The sequence below is a fragment of the Sphaeramia orbicularis genome, chromosome 12, assembly GCF_902148855.1.
Source record: "Sphaeramia orbicularis chromosome 12, fSphaOr1.1, whole genome shotgun sequence".
NCBI lineage: Eukaryota > Metazoa > Chordata > Actinopteri > Kurtiformes > Apogonidae > Sphaeramia > Sphaeramia orbicularis.
In genome coordinates this window covers 27218775-27242939 of record NC_043968.1, presented here as the reverse complement: position 1 = coordinate 27242939, position 24165 = coordinate 27218775, and the positions used below count along the sequence as shown (strand labels likewise).

The 24165-nt window shown below is 38.1% G+C and overlaps 1 protein-coding gene across 2 annotated transcripts in view; it reads right to left on the bottom strand.

Annotated features, from left to right (window-relative positions):
* Positions 1 to 24165, bottom strand: part of LOC115430510 (copine-8) — a 151568-nt gene that overhangs the window by 39364 nt on the left and 88039 nt on the right. Inside the window, exons 10-14 of one of the 2 annotated variants that reach the window (XM_030150569.1) lie at positions 12528 to 12569; positions 8333 to 8335; positions 7642 to 7717; positions 2022 to 2075; positions 910 to 971 (exon numbers count right to left, since the gene is read on the bottom strand). In XM_030150569.1, coding sequence (XP_030006429.1) covers positions 910 to 971; positions 2022 to 2075; positions 7642 to 7717; positions 8333 to 8335; positions 12528 to 12569 — 237 coding nt within the window. The remainder of the gene's footprint in view (positions 1 to 909; positions 972 to 2021; positions 2076 to 7641; positions 7718 to 8332; positions 8336 to 12527; positions 12570 to 24165) is intronic. The other variant, XM_030150570.1, reaches the window with a different exon arrangement.

Genomic DNA, 24165 nt, shown 5'->3' with positions numbered 1-24165 from the left:
TACCAGGTACCTGAGTTGAGTCGAGCCGGTTCCACGTAATGGAAATGCAGCATATGTCTGTGATTGTCTCCAAATTCTAAACATGTGCCTTCAGAAAAAATCCATGACTTTCTCTTCATTTCAGTTGCAATAACAGGGCACTGTCCTCCCCAAACTTCATGGTTATGAAGTCCTTCCTTTTAAAACAATCAGCAAGCCATTCAGCTAGAAGCAGAACAAATAACGTATCTTGTGATTTATTTGCCACAAAGGCAATAAACTTCAGCTTCCTATGTTGTTAAAAAAAAAAAAAAAAAAGGCAACAAAACATAAAGAAAAACAGGTGCCCTTAGTGATATAAATACAAGTGTAGCATGTACAGAAGGAGGACGAAAGTGGATATTTTTCTAAAAGGACACACATATGCACACACACATTCCTATTCTCCCTGTTGACAGTCTCCCCCTCTGTGAATCTAATGAAGGCAGAATGTGTAGGCGAGCATTCACGACATGCATGGATGCACACGGTCAACCCTCCTGAACATACATACGCAAACACATGTACATATACACACATACGAGTACACACAGAGGTACATGGCACGTGCAAGTGCTGAAACATAATACGCAACTCCACACAAGGACACAGACACACACTCTCCAGAGTCTGAGCCCTCTGTGCTTGACTTCAGGTCTGCCCATCTGCCAGTCTCTACCCTCACCTTCCATTTTTCTCTCACATGCAAATGTTCACTTTTCCATCTGATTCACTCTGAGGGATCATTATCTTTGGCAGTGAAGACACACAGTCACCATGGGGTTATTACTGAGACACAGACCAGCACACTCAGCATGACACTTCTCATTAAAAGGACCACAGAACCCCTCTCTCGGTGTGCTCTAAATAAATGCTTGGTCATTAACCTACCCTCCTTTGATGTAGTCAAGAAAGGTGACCTCAATGTCCACCAGGAATGACAGCAGTGTTACCTGTAAGCCAGAAAAACACAATCTGCTTCATGACAAGTCCTGTCCCTGGCAAGACAGAATAAGTTTCAGTACAGTAAAAAAAAAAAATCATCACCACAGACCAAGGTTCTTATCGTTAACGAAATGACGAAAACTAGAACTGAAAAAACATTTTCGTTAACTGAAATAAGTAAAAACAAAAATTAAAAGAAAAAAAGATAACTAACTGAAACTGTATTGTATGCTTACAAAACTAAGTAAAACGGATAAAAAATTATGGATAACATTCCCTTTGTTTTCATCTTTGTCAATGTCGGACTGATATAAAATCGATTTATTTTGCTCGGGCAATTTTAGCTAGCGGCACCATACGACACTTCACGGTCCGTCACTACTCGTCACTTGTCGTTTAAACTCGGCTACTCGTCTCCGCTCTACCTGAAAACGTGGAGACTAAAGTTGGGAGAAAGTAGCAGCGTCCTGTATGTGAATACGACAGCGAGGACGACAAAAAATATGAAAAAACTAAAATGACACTAAACTGAACTAGAACCAAGCATTTAACTAAACTAAATAAAACTAAACTATAATGAAACTATAATGAAAAATCCAAAACTATTATAACCTTACCACAGACATGAGTCACTTTTCCATTGGACACCTGCACAAAACTTTACCAATATTTACTAAATGTTGAAAAACAGAAGTGTGTAATGTCGGTTTTTCCCTTAAATCCTAAATGCGATGATTTTTTAAATTTATTATCACAAGATAACACGCGAAGTCATTCCATAAACATGGCGACAAACATAAATATGGTGTTGATTTACAGATATATTTATTATTATTATATATTACCCCTCTATCTCATGCTAAATTTAAAAAATGACTGGGTTTCTTAGTGTGTCCACACATACCGCGACATAAACTGAATAATTCAGGCCTCCCACCCTCAGCACATTGTTGTCAGAGAAAGACTACATTGTCTATTGAACCAGTTTAGATGCACTGGAGTCAAGGCAATTAATTGCTTATAATTTAGCCCATGTGTAAGAGGAGAGATATGCTCACCGTTCCAGAGTTGAGGTATTTTTTCTTCTTCCCTTTCTTCTTTGGATTTACAACCTGACAAGGACAGGAACATTTCAACATTAACAGAACATTGGAAACAATAATCCTATCAATACATTCAAATAAAAACAAAGGTAAAAGTCACTTTTTCATCAGTTTTCTCTCTTTTGATACAATAACCTTTGAATTTACTCTGAGCTTTTGTGAACATCTACATGATTAGCAAATTAAATAATAAAATTAAAATACTTGGTTTTCACTGAAAAATGCAAAATACACAGGATAATGTTACATGAATGATGATATAATCTTATCAATACATGTAAATAATTGGTGTAAAATTCAGTTCATCTTTTCATGGTCATCAGATATGACTCATTTGGACTTTCAGAGGGCCTGTAGTTACCGTGGAAACACCATCATTTTCTACACTATTGGTTCACCAGTGAAACCCATAGAGTTGGATCAATGACAGTGAATGGACACACTGAGTTTGTGTTCAGTTATTAATAGATTTGCTGAAACAGTCACTTTTTCTTCAGTCTTCTCTGTTTTGATATAATCTATGAATTTACTCTGAATTTTCACAAACATCTACATGATCCGCTAATTAACCTCCTAAGACCCAGCTATGGGTTTTCTGTCCACATTTGTGGACATGAGTTTCACAACTTTATACAAAAAAAGAAGAAAACTGTCCACCACAAAGGACGTTACATAAAAATTTTAAAAACTGCATCTGAAAAAACTGTTGCATCATGATGTTTCCAGTATAGGCACTTATTTAATAAAAAACAAAAAAAAAGCTTGTACTTTGTCGATATTTCCTGGGTCTTGGGAGGTTAAATATAGGAAAAAATACATGATTTACACTGAAAAATGCAAAATACAGTGGATAATATTACGATAAATCACTTTAAAAAGGTTAAATAGAGAGAAAAATTCATTTGGGAACTACCACAAAAGTAACACTAACCCGATTTTGATGTAAATGGATGGTATTAAATCAGAATTGAAACATGCTAAAAAGGTATCTGAAGGTATTAGAGCATTTTTTTTTTAAATTTATCCCATTGATTCCTGAAAACGAAACTTAAATCAGCTCCACCTCCACTTATTTTACTGGTTACACATGCATTGGGGACAGAGGGCCTAAAAATTCTAACCAGATGTAGACTAATGTAATGAAGCAAGTTTGGGAGCACTTTGGGTCTATTTTAAAAAATAAATACTGAGATAAAAGAAAAACAATTTTTCAGATAAAGCACATGTTTACATTATTTTACATTATATTTAATACAAAAATCTGCATGTAACACGGAGAAAAGGACACAAAAATTACATGCTACTATTTTTTTTAAATATCTTTATTCTCTCACAGGTACATTTTGGGAATTGAACTAATTATGCAAAGCAGAGTGTTTCACAAAAATGGCTGATGTTGCAAAATCATTCATGATTTATTTGTGTTTAACTGGGCAGGTTCTGCATGTAACACAAGTGGACATGATGGGTTACACACAAAACCTGGAATGAGACTGAGATTCATGAAAAACCCACATGTCTGGGTTAGAAAAACCACTAGGATCATCAAATTTAACACAATGTCTTTATTTATCGTCTCTATAAGACCATTTACAGCCATGTTTTCAAGATAAAATACACTGACACCTAGGTAGTTTTTCATGTCCCTGATGGCCCAAATGTTTGATAAAAAATGTATTAATGTTGGGATGGCTCAGAGCAAGAGAAAAAATTTTTTTTGCATATATCTTAGGTTATCATTAGGTACATCCTGGGGGGAAATATGTCTAAATTTCTCTTTTATTATTGGGTCTAAAAAGCTGGCAAAGTGCCAGACACCAAAATAAATCCAGTTTCATAGAAGCACCCATATGTGTGATACAAGAGGTAATTTGAAGTGCAGTTTATATAGATCTGTCTTGATCTCTCTCCATAGTCCAATACATTAAATACTCCAGTTTCCAGAGGAACTTAGAAGACATTCAGAGGTGATTTGTAGGTGATTTTTGTGGTTTGACTGTAATGAAATGAATACATATTACAACACAGAGCCAGAATAATCAATCCAAACTATCTCTATTCATTGCCTGTCAGACCAGATTAGAGAAGACAACCATATTCAGCCATAAGCTTACATCTATTTCAGTCTTGGAATCAGCCTTAAAAAGACCTGAAACTCCTTTTGAATCCCAAACACAGAACAGGCTTTTAAATCAGCGCTTTAAGGTCTGATTAAACTATGCCAAGGTTAAAGAGGAAGAAAGGACCACTGGGAAACAACATACAAATGGCTGGATTTATGCATTTCTCCTTGGGTCACATTGCAATAGGTACATACAAGGACACATGTGCCTGTGGAGGTGAGGTGCATTGATTGAAACATGGTGGAAACACACAAACACACACACACACACACACACACACACACACACACACACACACACACACACACACACACACACACACACACACACACACAGAGGGTCCTTATCAGTGCAATGCAAAGCCTCTTATTGCTCACTTCACGTTCACGACAAATTGTGGTCAAGAAACATGTCAAGAGTTCCCAAATCAGTGTTTGTGTATGTGTGTGTGTGTATATATGTGTGTGTGTGTGTGTGTATATCTCTTTGTGTCTGAATGCATTACTGTGCATGCGGTTCCTCATGAATACACAGTGTGAGTGCAACTTGGTGCATATGTGTGTGTGCACATCTGAGAGCTATTAGGCAAACAGCAGCTGTTTAAAATGACAGTCCCCTGTGTGCTTTCCTCTCTGTGTGAGTCTCTGTTAATCAAGAAGTGTTGACTCTTCCTGCGAGAAGATAAGCCAGCTATCCATCAAAACTGTCAGATGAGCAGGTCTGTATGTGTGTTTGGAGGACAGAAATGGAGAAACGTGTGTGTCTGTCAAAGATCAGTGTGTGACATTTAGGGGCATCTTACTGCAGAGAAAATTATAGTATTCACACTTATCTTTACATTACTGTGTAAATATGGGAATAGTGGTTTTGCTTTACCTTAATTTGACATGTTTATATCTGCAGAGGGAGGGGTTACTATCATAGTTACTACATGGAGTCTACCATGTTTCCACAGAAGCTCAGAGCAGAATTCTTCTTATTTCTGATTTATTATCTATGATTTATGGGTGGTGGCATCCTGCTTTTATCAGGGTTCCTACAAGTTAAATTTAAGACCTTTTTAAGACTACTTAGAACTGAATTTAATGCCCATTTCACAGCCGTTCCCATCCACTCGTGTCAACCAGGTCAAGAATGACCTTTTCTCCAACCAGGCATTATTACATTTACACTTCCTCTTGCTTACTTTTCGCTTGTGAACCGTCCCTGAAAGTTCCCAAAGTCAGCTTTCTCAGGTGATGAAGCATGACTAACGGTTGCACATGTATTGGGCTGAATATTCTGTGATTATTTCTCACAGGGGGCTGTAAAGTTAGTGATAATTGACCAAATGGGTTGAGTCAGTGACAAGACACAAAAAAAGACCACAAAAAATCGGTCTTGAGAACCACATCATTAGTGGACTGTGGAGGGCTGGCATTGTCTGTTGAGAAAATATACACAGTGGAACATGTTTTTAAAATAGATGCATCTGACAGGTTGCATTTGATGAGGGCGCATAATAAATAATGACACTATTCTGTGATGATGCGGGTTTTGTACAAATCCCATTGAGACCTTTATGTCCGAGACCAAGACAAGACCGAAAAGAGTTGAGACTAAGACAACACCGGGACCAAATGAGTTGAGTCCGTAACAAGAGCGAGACCACAAAAGATTGGTCTCAAGACTGGTCTTGGTCTCAAGAACTATGTCACTAACCATAAGACCTTGTTTAATGGACTCTGGTCATAGAGGTTGAATATAAGTTGTATTTGCACACACAAGGTTCACACAGAACACAATGTTTATGACAATACTGACATGGGCCAGTGTGTCACCAGTTTTATTAAAATGACATGGATATTCCAAGACTTTCAATATTTAGCTCATGTAAATGCATCACCGTTCAGTTTACTCTTGCTTCCAAACACAAACTTTTTCTTGCAGTCTCTGTAGCACATTTGCATTCTTTCCTGTCTGATGTTGGCTATGTAAAGTTTGTAAACGTCAGTAACATAGCAAACTGTCAGGCCTGATTTGATATGATGTGCTTAAAATAAAACAACTGCTATCACTGATATTTCAACATCTGGTTTATGTCTGTATAGAAAATATAAGCACAGATATACCCATCCCATGTCATCTACCGTTGCATCCATGATTATTTGTTCCACTCCGGCTCTGACCATAACATTTGCAAGTTCTCATCATGTGAAATTAGCTTCAGTTTGATAAAAGGGCTCTAATACTATTTATTCTGTGAGATTAAACTGTGTTTGTAGCATCAGTAGCACAACCTCCAACTGAAACTATCTTCAGTCACTGGGTACGGTTACATGACGTTTTTTAAATCCGATTTATTTTTCAAGAAGAAATTAATCCGGAACTAAAGTACTTTCTCTTCTGTTTACATAGAAATATTAAACCTGAATAAAGGTTTACATGAGAAATGTTTATTCGGTTCTCGCAGCCCTTCTGTTAGCTTAGCTTAGCATAGTCACTGCATTTCCATGGTCACACGTAGCCAGTTTTTTAAAGGTGATTTGTTGTCTTTTGAAAGTGATTTTGTGAAATCCGAGTCTCCCTAATTATTTCTTTAGATCCACGACTTACTACTCTCATACAATCTTGGGACTGTTGTGTTGACGGATGTTGGAAAATCTTTTTGTTGGAAGGCATGCATGCTCTAAATTAGCTTTGCTTTACCGTTTTAGCTTTGCATTAGTTTTTATTTCCCAAGATTTTATTACTGCAGTAAGTCACATGGCCATGATTTGAGCCTCAGTTTGCGATCATATTGACCCCACCAGACTAAAGTAATGATTAGGGAGAACTGAATTTCACAAAATCACTCATAAAATACTACACATCATGTATAAAAGCCTGGCTGTGTCTGACCATAGGAATGAAGCAATTATGCTAAGCTAGGCTAAGCTAAGCTAACGGAAGGGCTGTGAGAACAAGGCAATCGGTGCACTGCAGTGCAAACTGTTTCGCCCACTTACCGAACTCATTAGTGCATGACAAATGAATTAATAAAAAAACAGGTTGTGAACTATTCCTTCAGGGTTTTCCAGGCTGGTAGATTCCATCAGAATAGCCCACTGGAACGGTTTGGATTGACTAGACTGCAGTGCATATTCTTCTGCCAGCGCAGAATGTGTGTGTCATTGCGACAAGACAACGAGCATGCGCAGAATGGCAGGAATAAAGTCCAAACGGAATAAAGGGTTTACATGTCCGAGGAATAATTTAGATCGAATTTAAAAGGGGATTAAACCAGTGACTTTATTCGGGTTTAAATTTAATCCGAACTATTCTTTTTCAACTGGAATAAGGTGTTTACATGGGCATCTGAAATAGGATCTAAACTTTAATCACCTTAAACCAGGAATAAAAGTTGTCATGTAAACGCACGGACTATGGGTACACTCTTATATGGCTTTATTTTTCATCGGCTTTCTGCTCACCTCATAGACATTGAACTGGCTCTGTCCTCTGGATAGTTCTCTGTAGCTGGTGCTGAACTCTCCAATGAAATCATGGCTGCACAAAGATGTGACAAGGAAAAGGACAGACAGTAAGATTAATGGAGAGCAAAAGAAATACAGTTAGAGAACAAAAGAGCAACGAGCAAAACATCCCATTTGATTATTTAAGAAGAGGCAAATGGTAAAAATCTCAATAGAGCAACATTCACAAAGTGTGAGGTATAAACATCAGTGTCTGCTAACATTGTGTTACCTTTTAGAATTAGTTTTAATAATTTTTTTGCTAAAGAGACTCATGAATCTGAGTAATGATTAGGTTTGTTGTTAGTGAATACTGAAGCACCACCACTGTGGAAAAAGATGACACAAGACAATGCTGTTAAGATACTGGAAACTAAAACATGGCTCCCAAACCAGTTTGTTGAAAGTGATTATCAATCCTGAGCCCCATTTAAAACCACTGCACCAAAATGTCAACCATGTTCCCTTCACCACATAAAGACTGACACTGAATAGACAGCAAAGTATAAAGAATAGAGAAACGATTCCCTGATGAACTACAGCTTGGCAAATCTCCTCCTCTTTCTTTCTCTGTGGCTGTCAGCGAGCCACAATCCAGACTGATCATTAAGTAGTCAATCTGTGACGATCCTGCACCCAGCCTCCTTACCTACTAAAGACATAAACTAGTGTTAATGAGGTGTAGGTGTAATCGTACACAGGAACCATACAGGTATTGAACATGAAGAAAGAAGGAAATTCTCTGCTGCTACAGTCATGGTCAAAGGTGTTGGCAGTGACACAAATTCACTCTTTGCATTAATGGTACACCACCAGTCAAAAGTTTGGACACACCTGGTTTTTCTTCATTTTCAGGACTATTTACATTGTAGATTCTGAAGGTATCAAAACTATGAATGAACACATATGGAATTATGTAGTTAAAAAAGTGTGACATAACTCAAAGCATGTTTTATATTTTAGATTCTTCAAAATAGCAACATTTTGCTTTCATTTCTACTTTGCATTTTCTTGGCATTCTCTCAATGAGCTTCATGAGGTAGTCACCTGAAATGTTTTCCAACACTCTTGAAGGAGTTCCCAGTGATGTTGAACACTTGTTGGCCATCTGCGGTCCATCTCATGTCATTTAAATGAGAAAATGAGTCCAAGCTTTCGACTGGTAGTGTAATTATTTTGCTAACAAAATGCTTATGTACCTCAGGAATGTGGAAAAACATCTCTAAAAAACTGATGCTAGTGAAAACAAAAGTTGTGCTACAGCCAAAATTTTTGGCCATGACTGTATTGGTCAGCGATTACACAATCAAGCTCTATGGTTAGCATCTTATTTAAAGCTGCAGTGCTTGTTTTTTTGGTTTTTGTTTTCTTCACTGGACAGTGCTGTTCTTAGGATTATAGTTCAGCATCAACACAATCATCCTCCTGCAGCTGATACAAAAACTCGGACACCGGGGACTCAAAACCTCTCTCTGCAAGTGGGTGCTGGTCTTTCTCAGAGGGAGGTCACAAAACCTGTGGGCCAGTAGTAATACCTCCAAGACCATCATACTGTGCACTGGAGCCCCTAAAGGGTGTGTGCTCAGCCCTTTGCCCCTCCACCCTGCTGACCCATGACTGTGCACCAACTCTATCAACAAGTTTGCGAATGATCATCACCAAACAATGATGAAGCCAACTACAGAAATGAGGTGAGCCAACTGATCCAGTGGTGTAAGTACAACAATCTCTTCCTGAAAGTGGAGAAAACCAAATAGATTGTGGTTGACTTCAGGAGAAGACACTCACAGCATCCCCCACTTACCATTAACAGTGCTGCTGTGGAGACACGAGCAGCACCAAGTCCCTGGGGGTGCACACCTCAGAGGAAACCTCCTGAACAGACAACACCACATCACTGGCCAAGAAGGCTCAAACATGCCTTTATTTCCTCTGTAAACTAAGGAGAGCACAAGTCCCACCCCCCATCATGTGTTCCTTCTACTGGGTCACCATTAAAAGTGTCCTCACTGTCTGCATCACTGTATGGTACAGAGGCTGCACCGCCTCCTGCCCAGTGACTTCCCTCCCTCCCCTCCTGCTTTCAGGACAAAGGTACCAGTGCCCCTGGGCCCACTTCACAAGGCTGTTGAACAGCTTTGTCCATCAGGTAGTCAGAATGCGGAACTGTGTACCCCCACCACCACCCTCCGCCCCTGGACTGTAACCCACCCCCATAAGGACTCTTTTCTGCAATTTATTACACAATGTGCATTTGTCATATCTGTTGATATTTTGTTCCATTATGTACCTCCCCACTTTTCATCACTGTTACTATATTGCACTACTACCGTTATTGCAAATCGGTTTAATTTATATCTTTTCTATTCTATTTTAGTTTATCTTTTATTCCACTTCGTTTATTCTTATTCTATTTTTTTACCTCTTTTTTTAATTGCATGGCATTTAAATAGCAAGGCGAGAGAGAAACAGTATCTCAATCCTCTGTATGTCCTGCCATCTAATGAATTCATAACTAAAAAAAAATCTTTGAAAAAATCCATATGTCCGTGTAATTAGAGAAAACCATAACAAAACCCATGCAATGAGGAAAGCTGGAGGGGGCTGGTGTGGATGGACGTCTTGCTGCATAGACCATGGACTACCTGACCAACAGACCACAGTGTGTGTCACTGTGTAACTGTGTGTCTGAGGCTGTAGTCTGCAGCACGGGGACCCCTCAAGGAACAGGGCTCTCTCCGATCCTTTTCACCCTGTACGCATCGGACTTCACACACAACACCAACAGCTGTCACCTTCAGGAGTCCACAGACGACTCAGCTGTTGTTGTCTGTGTGTCTGAGGGGAGCGGGCTGGACTACAGGTCGGTCATCAGGGACTCTGTGGACTGGTGTGAGTGCAACCACTTGTGCTTAAACACCAGCAAGATGACGGAAATGGTGATCGACCTCTGGAGAAGACCACTACACCCCTGCACCGCTGAGCATCCAGGGCTCGTACACTGAGGTGGTGGACAGTTTCAGGTACCTGGGTGTTCACCTTAACGATAAACTGGACTGGACACATGATAAAGATGCCTTGTACATAAAGGGCCAAAGTTGTCTTCACCTTTTGAGGAGACTGAGGTCCTTTTGAGTGCACAGGCCTCTGCTATGGACATTCTATGACTCTGTGCTATCCTGTACGCTACCAGGACAGAAATGTTTAATGTTTAAAAGGATCCCCATTAGCTGCCACCTAAGTGACAAGATAATCTTCCTGGGATCCACACAGAGGGACAACACAAAACACAGAACATAACAATACATGATATGCATGACAATCACAATTCACATTATTAACAATGCAAATCTAAAAATAATAACCATTATTAACATCATTAAAAACTAGGGATGTAAACAATTAATCGACTAACGATTAATTAACCTGATTAATCGACTAATGATTAATTGTCGATAAGAATTTGCTCGATTAAATTATTAATTGTCGGTTAATTGCCCTTGTCCACCTGTCCACACCTGTCCGAAGGCTGCCGGTTTGTCCACGCTGCGATGCCATGGCTGGGATAGCCGGTCATCGAACCGGATCATGGCGTTGATGAGTTAGAATGTCTTTAGGAACATGATGGAGCAAAACACAGACCGGCCCGTCTGTTTGTGGGAGCGGTGCACTCCAGACTAAATACACGCACAAATGCGGGGTCTGTATCAGATCGGAGCATTTTCCCTGGAGGTTGGTCTAGTCCACGGTCAGTGAGACAGAAGTTGAAAACATCCTCCAGGCTCCTGATTCAGGACACAGGTATGTAATGCATTTGCAAAGCTTCAGGAGATAGGGAAAAGATAAATATGCGAAAAGTTTCACACACGGGGGGGGCCACTGATCTGCCTTGGCGGAGGTCTGCGCTCTCCGAGTGCTTCTTGTTTTTAATACTATTATTTAATATTTTAATGATTATTTTATTTTAATTATTTTAATATTTATTTGTTTTTTGCACTATCTTTAAGCATACACGCTTTATTCTGTGGCTACCTTGACTGTTGAATTTCCCTGTTGTGGGATCAATAAAGTCTGACCTAATCTAATAGGTTTTCTCTAATTAGTGGTGTTTTCAGATAGAGAGGGGTTAAATACATGATTGACAGCTGTGATTACATTCAGTCAGACATCACCGGAACACAGTTCTACTGCTCTACTCCATGTATCATCTTGAAAGTTCGGAAAAGTGGTTTCACATTTTGATAACAGCAGGAAATGGCTCCAGGTTCACCTTCATTTATATCAAGTCTTTTGATTTGGACCTAGAAGACAGAGCTGCAGAAGGGACATCCATGGCCAAAGTTCTGCTCTTTGCATAAATTGCCAATAAAAGTCTTTGAAACTTATACAGTTCTTATAATTGTTCTTCCATATGCCTCACAAAAACATGGGGGAATGAAAATATACACACGCACACACACACACACACACATATATATATATATATATATATATATATATATATATATATATATATATATATATATATGTATGCTAGCAAAAAAAAAATAAAAAAAAAATATCTGTGTCACTGCCAAAACTTCTTCCCCTGTGATTTTAGCTCCTGCAGCTTTAAACAGAACATATGCTGACTATTATTTAGTCACCTAATTTTCTTTGTCTCACTAATTGCTATTTTTGCCAGATTAAGCACCACACATCATTGTTGTGAAAGCAGAGTAGACAAAAAAACAACTTGCCATAATGGATTTTGAGTATTTGCTATAAATTACCTGAACCTACAAAGTATTATAATTGTGTGTTCATTGGCATATTAAGTTACATGAGTGATGGAGAGCACTTACCTGCCATCTCTGTCCCAGTCATACACCTCAACCTTGATTGTTCTGTTGGAAAAAAGCATCAAGATCAGGGTGATAAGTCATTTATTTTGTTTTTTTAATTTCTGAATCATAATGAGCAAATATGGGTACTTATAGAACAAATGTCAGTGCTAAAATGCCATCTTCACTTGGGTATTGCACACATCCATGTTGCGTCTAACACTTGATTGGATGAATGCTAGTTTCTTTTGTCATCGTTGTCATGGAGCTTTTAGCAAAGGCAGATCCATTCAGCATCTTATCTTTATTCCAGCCCTCTGTCTGTCACCATATTTGCCTCAGGTAATGCACTCGCCTCATCTCCAAATACATCTATTTCTGCATCCTATTATATCTTACAAGGAAATGGGGAAAAAAGCAGAATAGGATACAAGAAGAAGGTATGCTCCAATATCACTCCACCTATCAATGCTTCAAGAGAAGAGTACAAAAGATGATATAACAGAAGCAGAATTAAAACAGAAGGAGCTGCTGGACAGCATGAAACGGAATAAGTAGGGGACGCTGAAAATAATGTAAAAGAATCAGAAAGAAAAATGGAGAGTAATGACAGGACAGACACAGGCTGATTTTCTTTTTTAGCTTATGTAAATTACCTACAAGGAAAATGTATTATCTTTGAGCTGTCGATTACTACAAAATACAAGGATGTAACTCATTTAAAAGTTAAAAAATAATGAGATTCCTTCAGAAATATATGCACACTGTTAACACGCTCTGCATGAGCAAATGTATACACTTTATGGAAAGACAAGTTCATTTATATGGTGCAATACAAAGGTAATTCAATGTGCTTTACATATATCAAGGAAACATCTAGAGGAAAACAAGAACAAAAGTGGGAAAACAAAACAATAATGTACTACTTGAAAATAGAGATGTAATGATATGAAAATTTCATATCACTGTTATTGTGACCAAAATTATGATGGTTATCATTATTACGCGGTATTGTTGAAATTGTGGTAGAAATGTTCAAAAAGTACTTATACACACACCGAAATAATTTAACCAAGTTGTGTTTTGAAAAATAAATAAAAGGATAACAATAGGCACAATGTACTTTCTGTTGGCAGAAACATTCAAATATTAACATGTAATCATCAAACATACAAATGTGCATTAAAGATGGCACCTGAGAGAGAGAGAGAGAGAGAGAGAGAGAGAGAGAGCGCTACCCAGAACATCAGCCAATGAGAGCGCACTGTGACAAAATGCCAGCCAATGACAGCGCAGCTACCCAGAGTATCAGCCAATGAGAGCGCAGCATCACAGAACGTTAGCCAATAACAACGCAGCGTCATAGAACATCAGCAAATAACATTGCAGCGTCACAGAATGTCAGCCAATGAGAGCGCAGCGTCACAGAATGTCAGCCAATGAGACCACAGCATCACAAAACATCAGCCAATGAGAGCGCAGCGTCACAGAACGTCAGCCAATAACATCGCAGCACCACAGAATGTCAGCCAATGAGAGCGAAGCGTCACAGAACGCCAGCCAATAACATCGCAGTGTCACAGAACGTCAGCCAAGGAGAGCACAGTGTCACAGAACGTCAGCCATTAACAGCGTAGTGTCATAGAACATCAACCAATGAGAGCGCAGCGTCACAGAACATCAGCCAATGAGAGCACAGCGTCACAGAACGTCAGCCAATGACCCTATATCTATCTATCTATCTATCTATCTATCTATCTATCTATCTATCTATCTATCTATCTATCTATCTATCTATCTATCTATCTATCTATCTATCTATCTTTAACTAGGTGTTTCTCCAGTCACATGTTCGTATTGTTAGTACTAACGGCATTGTACTTGTGGTGCCATTGTACAATACCGCCCTCCCGTGCTGCAACATCGGGACACGCGTCAGATAAACACGCGGCGGACAAACACACGCCGGACACAGAAACATCCATTATAGTAGGATTCTTAAATCAAGCTTTCTCTTCAGTTCATGCAGCCAGGAATTCATCCGTAACATAATACAGAAAACAAAATAATAAGAATTCAGATTTTAGATAGATAGATGGATTACACATTACACACATTACAACAGAAGACCATAAACAGGAGCAGTCTTATATTACTGGGCAGGGACTGAAAGAACATAATGTTAGCACACTTCATCTGGCCCTAGTAGTGAGTTGAAATAGTGTGTTGAATTCTAACTGTAGCCCTGCAATTCACTGTTCCATTTTTTTAAATTTTTTTTTAATGAGACACTCTGTACATGTGGGACAACCCGAAGCGCCACTTGCCAATGTTCCAGTTATTTGCAGGAGAACAGGTGAATGCTGCTTCAACAAGTTTAGTTTGGACTCTGGAGTCCACTACCTGACCCACGTTCATAGAGCTGAGAGTCCTACTTACTTTATATTTTTGGAGTAAATTCCAGATATATTCTGCCGAGATCATTCAGTGAGTTTTACAGTAGAAGCAGATCTTTAAACTGCATTCTGTAACTAAAACTGTAACCTGACCTACGAACTGATAAGACATTTTAAACCAAACAAAAGTTATCTTACATGTTAAGTTTGTCATTTTAACCCTTTAGTGACTATTTTTTTAGTCATTTCAGCATACGTTAATGAGACAGTGACAGTAACAGTTACAATAAGGACAGTGAGGCAACAATCAGGTCTAATGTGGTCTACAGGGTCTGTAAGGTCCACCTCTGCATGAACAGTGAGTGTTACTGATGATGTTCAAAGTGATAATGTGGATGCTGACAGCTGTCTGGATCAGCATGTAGGTTGTTGTAACGTTCTAAAAGTGACGTTCTGATGTTCTAAAATACATGTTCCTTTCACCTAACGTGCTTTTGTTGTATTATTTTTTATACAGGGTGGGGAAGCAAAATTTACAATGAACATTCAGTTGTTTTTTTCTCAGCAGGCACTACGTCAGTTGTTTTGAAATCAAACATATATTGATGTCATAATCATACCTAACACTATTATCCATACCTTTTCAGAAACTTTTGCCCATATGAGTAATCAGGAAAGCAAACGTCAAAGAGTGTGTGATTTGCCGAATGCACTCGTCACACCAAAGGAGATTTCAAAAATAGTTGGAGTGTCCATAAAGACTGTTTATAATGGAAAGAAGAGAATGACTATGAGCAAAACTATTACGACAAAGTCTGGAAGATACTATTAAAGAAGAATGGGAGAAGTTGTCACCCGAATATTTGAGGAACACTTGCGCAAGTTTCAGGAAGTGTGTGAAGGCAGTTATTGAGAAAGAAGGAGGACACATAGAATAAAAACATTTTCTATTATGTCAATTTTCTTGTGGCAAATAAATTCTCATGACTTTCAATAAACTAACTGGTCATACACTGTCTTTCAATCCCTGCCTCAAAATATTGTAAATTTTGCTTCCCCACCCTGTATTTACTTCTTCTAAATGCCAATGGCTGAAAGAGGAGCTAAAGAAAATGTGGGGTGTGAAGGCAACAGTGGTACCAGTAGTGATGGGGGCACTAGGGGCAGTGACCCCCAAGCTGAGTGGATGGAACCAGCAGATACTAGGAACAACATCAGAGATCTGGGTCCAAAAGAGCGCAGTCCTAGGAACAGCTAAGATCCTGCATAGAACCCTCAGGCTCCCAGGCCCCTGGTAGAAGACCTGAGTCTGAAGGAGACACTGCCCAGATATACAGGGTGGGGAAGCAAAATTTACAATATTTTGAGGCAGGGATTGAAAGACAGTGTATGTCCAATTACTTTATTGAAAGTCATGAGAATTTATTTGCCACAAGAAAATTGACATAATAGAAAATGTTTTTATTCTATATGTCCTCCTTCTGTCTCAATAACTGCCTTCACACGCTTCCTGAAACTTGCGCAAGTGTTCCTCAAATATTCGGGTGACAACTTCTCCCATTCTTCTTTAATAGTATCTTCCAGACTTTCTCGTAATAGTTTTGCTCATAGTCATTCTCTTCTTTACATTATAAACAGTCTTTATGGACACTCCAACTATTTTTGAAATCTCCTTTGGTGTGACGAGTGCATTCAGCAAATCACACACTCTTTGACGTTTGCTTTCCTGATTACTCATATGGGCAAAAGTTTCTGAAAAGGTATGGATAATAGTGTTAGGTATGATTATGACATCAATATATGTTTGGTTTCAAAACAATTGACGTAGTGCCTGCTGAGAAAAAACAACTAAATGTTCATTGTAAATTTTGCTTCCCCACCCTGTACAGTATATACAGGGTGTCCCAAAAAAATGTATACACTCTTTAAATAATTGTAAAGTAGGTGTTTATTAAAATTTTCAAACTGTAATAGAATTTGCAAACATCATTTTATTGTTTTGTCAGCGCCTGTTCTCAAACTGACGCACACATCACCAGACAGTTCCCTTGGTATTTGCGTGCATTCATGTTCAGTGGCTCCTCTCAGTTTAGTGACTGTTGCAGGTCTCATAGCGGAGACTTTGTCTTTTAGGTATCCACATAAAAAAAAGTCTAGTGGTGTGAAGTCTGGTGAACATGGAGGGTATTCAGTGAAACTCCTCCATCCAATCCACCTGTTTGGGAAGTTTGGCAAGAACAGGCGGTGACAAAAAAATAAAATGATGTTTGTAAATTCTATTACATTTTGAAAATTAAATGGATTTTAATAAACACCTACTTGACAATTATTTAACCCTTTCATGCACGACTTATGAGAATCTTAGTCAATATTTTTTTCTTGAGTGTTTTTATTCCTCTTTAGGAATTAAAAAACAATGCAACTGAATTTTTTTTTATGAACCTATTTTTTGTGGAGTTACAAAAATGTCCACTCAGCTGGACATGTGTTTAATTTTTGAAGCAAATAACCATGTATTTAAAACTCATCATCAGAAAGTGATACACTGTGTGAAAACTATGAAACAAAAACATTTTTAATGCCCCTAATTGCTAAATTACTAATGTTTTCTCACATTTTATCATACTTTAATATTAGTTATTACTCATTTCATGGAGATAAAATCCTCCTGAGACCCAGGAAATTGACAGTTTTAGCTTTTTTACGTTAAAAAATTGTCTGGATTGGAAACTGCATGATGCAACAGTTTTTTCAGATACATTTTAAAAATTATTTTTATTTATTGATTGCTTTTTTAATGGAATGTCCTTTGCAATGGACAGCATTTTTAAATTAAAACTGTCAAACTTTTGTCCCCTACAGAGGACAAAATGCATTGCTGGGTCTCAGGAGGACATGCAAAAAAAAAAACTTTTTGTTTCAGAAAACTGTTAATTACAGTCTAATAACAATTAACAATTGATTTACACTAAAACATGTTAATGCAGATGAGGTTTATCATGAGAAGCAAAGTTACACTAATTGTATGAATTGCAGTCTATGGGATGGTGCATGAGCGTACACTGTGTTGGCTGATATGGAACTAAAACAACAAAACCTGTGAATATACGAGAGAACAGCTGGAGAATAACTGTCCACTGTAGTGACCACTATGCATGAAAGGGTTAAAGTGTGTATACATTTTGTGGGACATCCTGTAATTGCCACTTATGGGTCAGGAACCAAATATGGTAACTTCACTGATCTTGATTTTCTACATAATAAGCATTTTTTTTTTTTTAATTTCACAAAAGTAATGAAATCTTACTATGTCCTCCAGTAACACACTAAGGTTGAAATTTTGAATTTCAGATTATTTCTATGAGTGAACCATAAAGGGTTAAAATACCGCCTGTCGGGATCAATATCCCCTCACTGTATGTAAAAAAAAAAAAAAAAAGATAATGCATGCATAAGTGAAAAGTAAAGAACCCAGTGTTTAAAAACCCTTGTACTTCTGTACTAGGAGGGCAGCAGCAAGGAGACTCTGAAAGTGTGGTCTGTTGTCTCAATATATCTTTGCATATGTAAAAATATACTTGCTTTAACTCTGATTCAGTGTCTTTTGTGTTTTAATCCAAACTGTGTCCAGAGTGCTAGAAACTCCCATGGCATTATGGAATCACTTTTTTTTTTAAAAACCCTGCTTTCTCAAACACTGTAGTGTAAAAAGTAATCTAGAGCCAACTAGAGTCAAAAACAGGGCTTTGTCAACGTTGTCATCTTTCAATATGAGAGGGCGTGGAAATACAAAGATTAATCTCAGAGCAGCGTTGGGGAGCCAGATGCACATTGAAGTAAAGGCAGCAGTAATAAAGATAAGAAGTGGAAAGAGGCTGCACTGGGGGAGAGGTGTCCTGGTTGGCATAACACTTTTTCCCTCAGGAGAAACCAGTTGGCAGGTGCGTCTCGGTCAGCTGTTGGCATAAATGCATGTTTCTATGTGTTTAGTACCATGTGTTCTTCCAGATCTCAGCAGGAAACAGACTATCCCTCGAGGCTTTGATGATATGACAGGACAGTGACAATGACTTCACTAATCTTCTGGCCTCACTGTGTGTGTGTGAGTGAACACAGGACAGGAGTAAGATGCTGTTTCCCATTGTTTGCCAGCTTACTGAGCGGCTCCTTATCTGCTCTCCCAGGTGGCAGAAGAGACGGACTGAAGAGACTGTGTGGATGTGTTTGCATCTGTACTGTATGTGCAGTCTGCTCAGAGTTTCCTGTGTCTCCTCTTGATAAGACCTGCTGTGATTCACCTCCCTTGATAAGCTTATTGGACTAAACTTCAGATCACTGCTGCTGCTGTCTGCTGGACCACTAGACGATGGCTACCAACACAAGAGGACACACTCTTTACATCAGGGCTGTCAAACTCATTTTAATTCAGCCCAATTTGATCTCAAGTGGGCCGGACCAGTGAAATAATAACAGTGAAAAAAGTAAAAATTTTATTATGATCAGGTTTACATCTACAAAGTTTCCTTAACCCTTTCATGCATAGGCCACTCCAGTGGACAGTTCTTCTCCAGCTGTTCTCTTGTATATTAATGGGTTTTGTTGTTTTAGTTCCATATCAGCCAACACAATGGACACTTACATATGGAATTATATTTGTGCCAGTTTCTTGAGCGAGCAAGGATAGATTCTGAGCACACAATTAGAGATTTTGAGCACATAAAGATATATTTTGCGAGCACATCAATTATATTTCAAAAAGAAATTACGCTTGAGCAAACAAAAATCGATATTGTGCTCCATAAATGCGTTTGCATGTTAGTTTTACTCATAATGTTCTCTCACAAATTCTTTCCATGGCGCACAAACAGACCACTGCGCTCGCTCACTTTCCCCTCCCTCTCTCGCTCAACCTCCCTCTCCCTGCGCGCTCAGGTTGTCGTGTCCACACGCTCAACTTGACACACGTTACAATTGTGCCACAAAACCAACCAATCGGAGAGCTTGTGGAAGTACACTCTGATTGGCTGTTCACTCTCCAATTAGCTCGCCAGTTACATTTACCTGAAAAAAAAAGCGCTAAATGAGACAGACATGGACCAGAAGAGGAGGAATTGTTTCTACACAAACTTCGGTCAGTATTTATTATAATTATGATTATTGTCTCATGTCATACCACTACTTTGTTTAGTTTTTGTACTATAGTGCCGTAACGTTAGGACTGCGTTGTCTGGGTTTACATTATATCTATTTATTTGTATAAGTTTGTGTAGACACAATTCCTCCTCTTCCGGTCCATGTCTGTCTCATCGAGCGCTTTTTTTTTCAGGTAAATGTAACTAGCGAGCTAATTGGAGAGTGAACAGCCAATCAGAGTGTACTTCCACAAGCTCTCTGATTGGTTGGTTTTGTGGCACAATTGTAACGTGTGTGTCAAGTTGAGCGTGCGGACATGACAACCTGAGCGCGCAGGGAGAGGGAGGTTGAGCGAGAGAGGGAAGGGGAAAGTGAGCGGCGCAGCGGTCTGTTTGTGCGCCATGGAAAGAATTTGTGAGAGAACATTATGAGTAAAACTAACATGCAAACGCATTTATGGAGCACAATATCGATTTTTGTTTGCTCAAGCGTAATTTCTTTTTGAAATATAATTGATGTGCTTGCAAAATATATTTTTATGTGCTCAAAATCTCTAATTGTGTGCTCAGAATCTATCCTTGCTCGCTCAAGAAACTGACACAAATATAATTCCATACTTACGCACCATCCTATACACTGACATTCAGAGCATTACTGTAACTTTGGTGTTCTTGATAAACCTGATCTGTAGTAACATGTTTGAGTGTAAATCAATTGTTATTTGTTAGACAAGAAGTTTTTTTTTTTGCATATTATCTCCATGAAGTGAGTAATTACTAGCATTAGAATATGTTAAAATGTGAGAAGACATCAGATTAGCAGCATTAAAAATGTTTTTATTTCATTGTTTTCATATCACTTTCTGATATTGGGTTTTAAACACATTTCTTTACTTCAAAAATTAAATGCATGGATATTTTTGGAACTCCATAGAAAAACAAAAACAAAAACGATCGCATTGTTTTTTTCATGCCTAAGGAGGAATAAAAACACTGAAGAAAAAAATCTTGACCACGGTTCTCACAATTCATGCATGAAAGGGTTAAAAATCCAAATAACAGGAAGTGGATGTGGATTGATATCTAGATTATATAAAAAAGTTTCCTAGACTCCAAAAATTCAAACACCCTACATATTAAAAATAAATGGGAAAGAGAAGGAGGAATGGTGGTATCTGATGAAGACTGGGAGAATATCTGTACAATACAATGGAAAACAACATATTCACACAGCTGGAGGGAATTTGGGTGGAAAAGTATAATGAGATTTTTTTATTACCCCTGTTCAAAAAAAAACATCAAGGTGTGGGGGCGAATTGTTGGAGGTCATGTGGCTCAACCATAGCCAATCATCACCATGTATTCTGGAGCTGCTCCAAAATAATATTTTTTTGGCGAGAAATTCATAAGAGTTTAGAAACTATTTTTCATACTAATGTATCATTTGTATTTTTGACAATGTATTTGGGGGTGAAAATGAATGTTCAAACTGAAGCAGACAAACACCTAATGAGAATATTACTGGTCGGAGGGAAGAGGGCCCTGACCAGGAAATGGTTAAAACCGGATGCTCCAACATTGGATGATTGGTATAAATTATATATGATGTTTATTTTATGGAAAGACTAACATTCTCATTAAAAATGCAAATGGAAAAGTTTTCGAGACTATGGGCTAAATGGATTAGATACATTAGACCTAGGAGACCAGATTTGCTATAACTTAGTGAAATATCATGTGGATTGTATTGTATATGGATCTTTAAGGGTGGATGAGTGGAAATGACAGCCATTGTTCAACTGTTCAGTAGTATATAAACCTGTTTAAAATATGTTGGAAAATGTAAGGGAGAGCAGGGGTTGGAAGATCATCGCTGTTGAAACATGTCTTGTGTTTTTTCTTTCTAGTGTGTATCACAGAGATCTTGTAAAATGTTGGACTATGTATGACCTCCCTGATAAAGATAAAACTATAAAAAAAAAAAAAAAAAAAATCCAAATAACATGAACAACTTGCATTGTCTTAAGTGCAATTTTAACAATATTCTGCCTCAGTTTATCAGTTTATCATTTACACGTGCATTACAATCGTGCAAAACATTTAGTAACAGGCAGAATGTTGGTAAAATTGCATTTACTTCTCTTAAGACATTTCTGTTTGTTCATATTTGTTCAGGTTATTCACATTTTTGTAAAAGTATAGTTTGGTAATGTAACCATTTTCATGTAATTTTACATTTTTACACCAAAAAAACAAAGAGAAAATTTGGGGTTGTCATTATTTAGAGGTTATTATGATAATATTTTACTGGACTGACCCACTTGAAATCTAATTGGACTGTATATGGAACCTGAATTAAAATGATTTTGACACCATTGATTGTTAATATCTTCAGTGTAATTTTTGCTTTTCACAAATTCATCCCGCAGGCCAGATTGAACACTTTGGCGGGCCGGATTTGGCCCCTGGGCCGCATGTTTGACACCTGTGCTTTACAAAGTGTGTCCTCTTGGAAGTAGACCGCCATATACAAAGGTTATAATAGTTTTAGATTTTTCATTATAGTTTAGTTTAATTTTGACTTTCTTTTTCTCTAATTTAGTTTTAATTAGTTTTTAGAGCAGGTTTGATAGTTTTTCTTAGCTTTCGTTCTTTTCTAAATGCTTAGTTTCAGTTTAGATTTTCATTTCTTATACCTTCCTCGCCATTGTATTCACATAAATCCCATACAGGACTCTGCTGCTTTCTCCTAACTTTAGTCTCCATGTTGAAAATAGAGTGGGGACGAGACGAACCAAGAAGTGACGGACCATGAAGTGCCATATGGTGCCGCCAGCTAAAATTGCTTGAGCAAAATAAATTGATTTCATATCAATCTGACACTGACAAAGACGAAAACAAAGGGGATTTTATCCATAATTTTTATACGTTTTAGTTAGTTTTGTAAGCACACAATACAGTTTCAGCTAGTTATGATTTTTTTCTTTTAATTATAGTTTTTATTTATTTCAGTTAAAGAAAATGTTTTTTCAATTCTAGTTTTCGTCATTTCATTAATTTTCGTTAACGATAATAACTTTGCCATATACATGTTTACTCAGACTCAGAGTAATTATTGACTCTAATAGTTTAAGAAGAACAAAGTAACCCATGTCTCAGAATCAGAATCGCCTTTATTTGCCAAGTGTCTTCAAAAGAATACAAGGAATTTTACTCTAGTTTTTTTAAAACAGAATGAGTAGGGGTGGTCACCATAGAGCTTATAAGACCTGACCTACGTTTCGGCTGAACAGAGCTGCCGTGGCCACCGCAAATATAATGTAAACCTAGCTTTAATAATCTGGCCCAGCAACCGAAGCCTCAGCCATGCTCCTCTGTGTTTTCCTGTTACACTACGCAGTGTGTGGGCATGGCTCAATACTAACATGCTCAAGACCCAACGAATCGACTGACGAATTTGTTGCCAACTCTTAAGAATCGATTTGGATTGATTTAATTGATTTGTTGTTGCAGCACTACTAGATAATATATGTTTTTGTTGGTGGGGGAACCTGGAGGAAACCCACGTGGTGTGGAGGACGTCTCTCACATTGTTATGGTGGAGTTCGGTACTCCTCTTGTTTACGGGTCAAAACACAGTAATGTCCCATCAGAGAGCGAACTTTTATTGACTGTCATTCCAACATTTCTTTCAGTATAAAGTAGGTCCTTGTTTTGGATAATCCCTTATGGTCCAATTAAAGCAAAACTGAATTTAAAAGTAAAAATTTGGGTCATTTAGCAACATTAATCTGTCAAATTGTCTCAAAAATGTCCCATCGGAGAGATTTCGAATAGTGTTTTGACTTTTACACTGTTGTTTCAGTACATTCAGGTTTGTAGGTGTTTGTTTATGTGCAGCTCTCTCATGGCTCCACCTATCCCCCTCAGCTGGGGTCTAGACTTTGACTCTGACCCTGCAACACTTTGAATCTTTTCTTTTTCAAGCATCTGTCGTAGATTTCCTGCAGTGCCTTCCATCACTGTCCTGTTGCATGACCTCATTTCAGCCAGACACTTTGGCTGATATCCTCACTTTTGACTCTGGAATCCTCTGTTGGTGCAGAGGAGTTCATGACCAATGTCAATCGT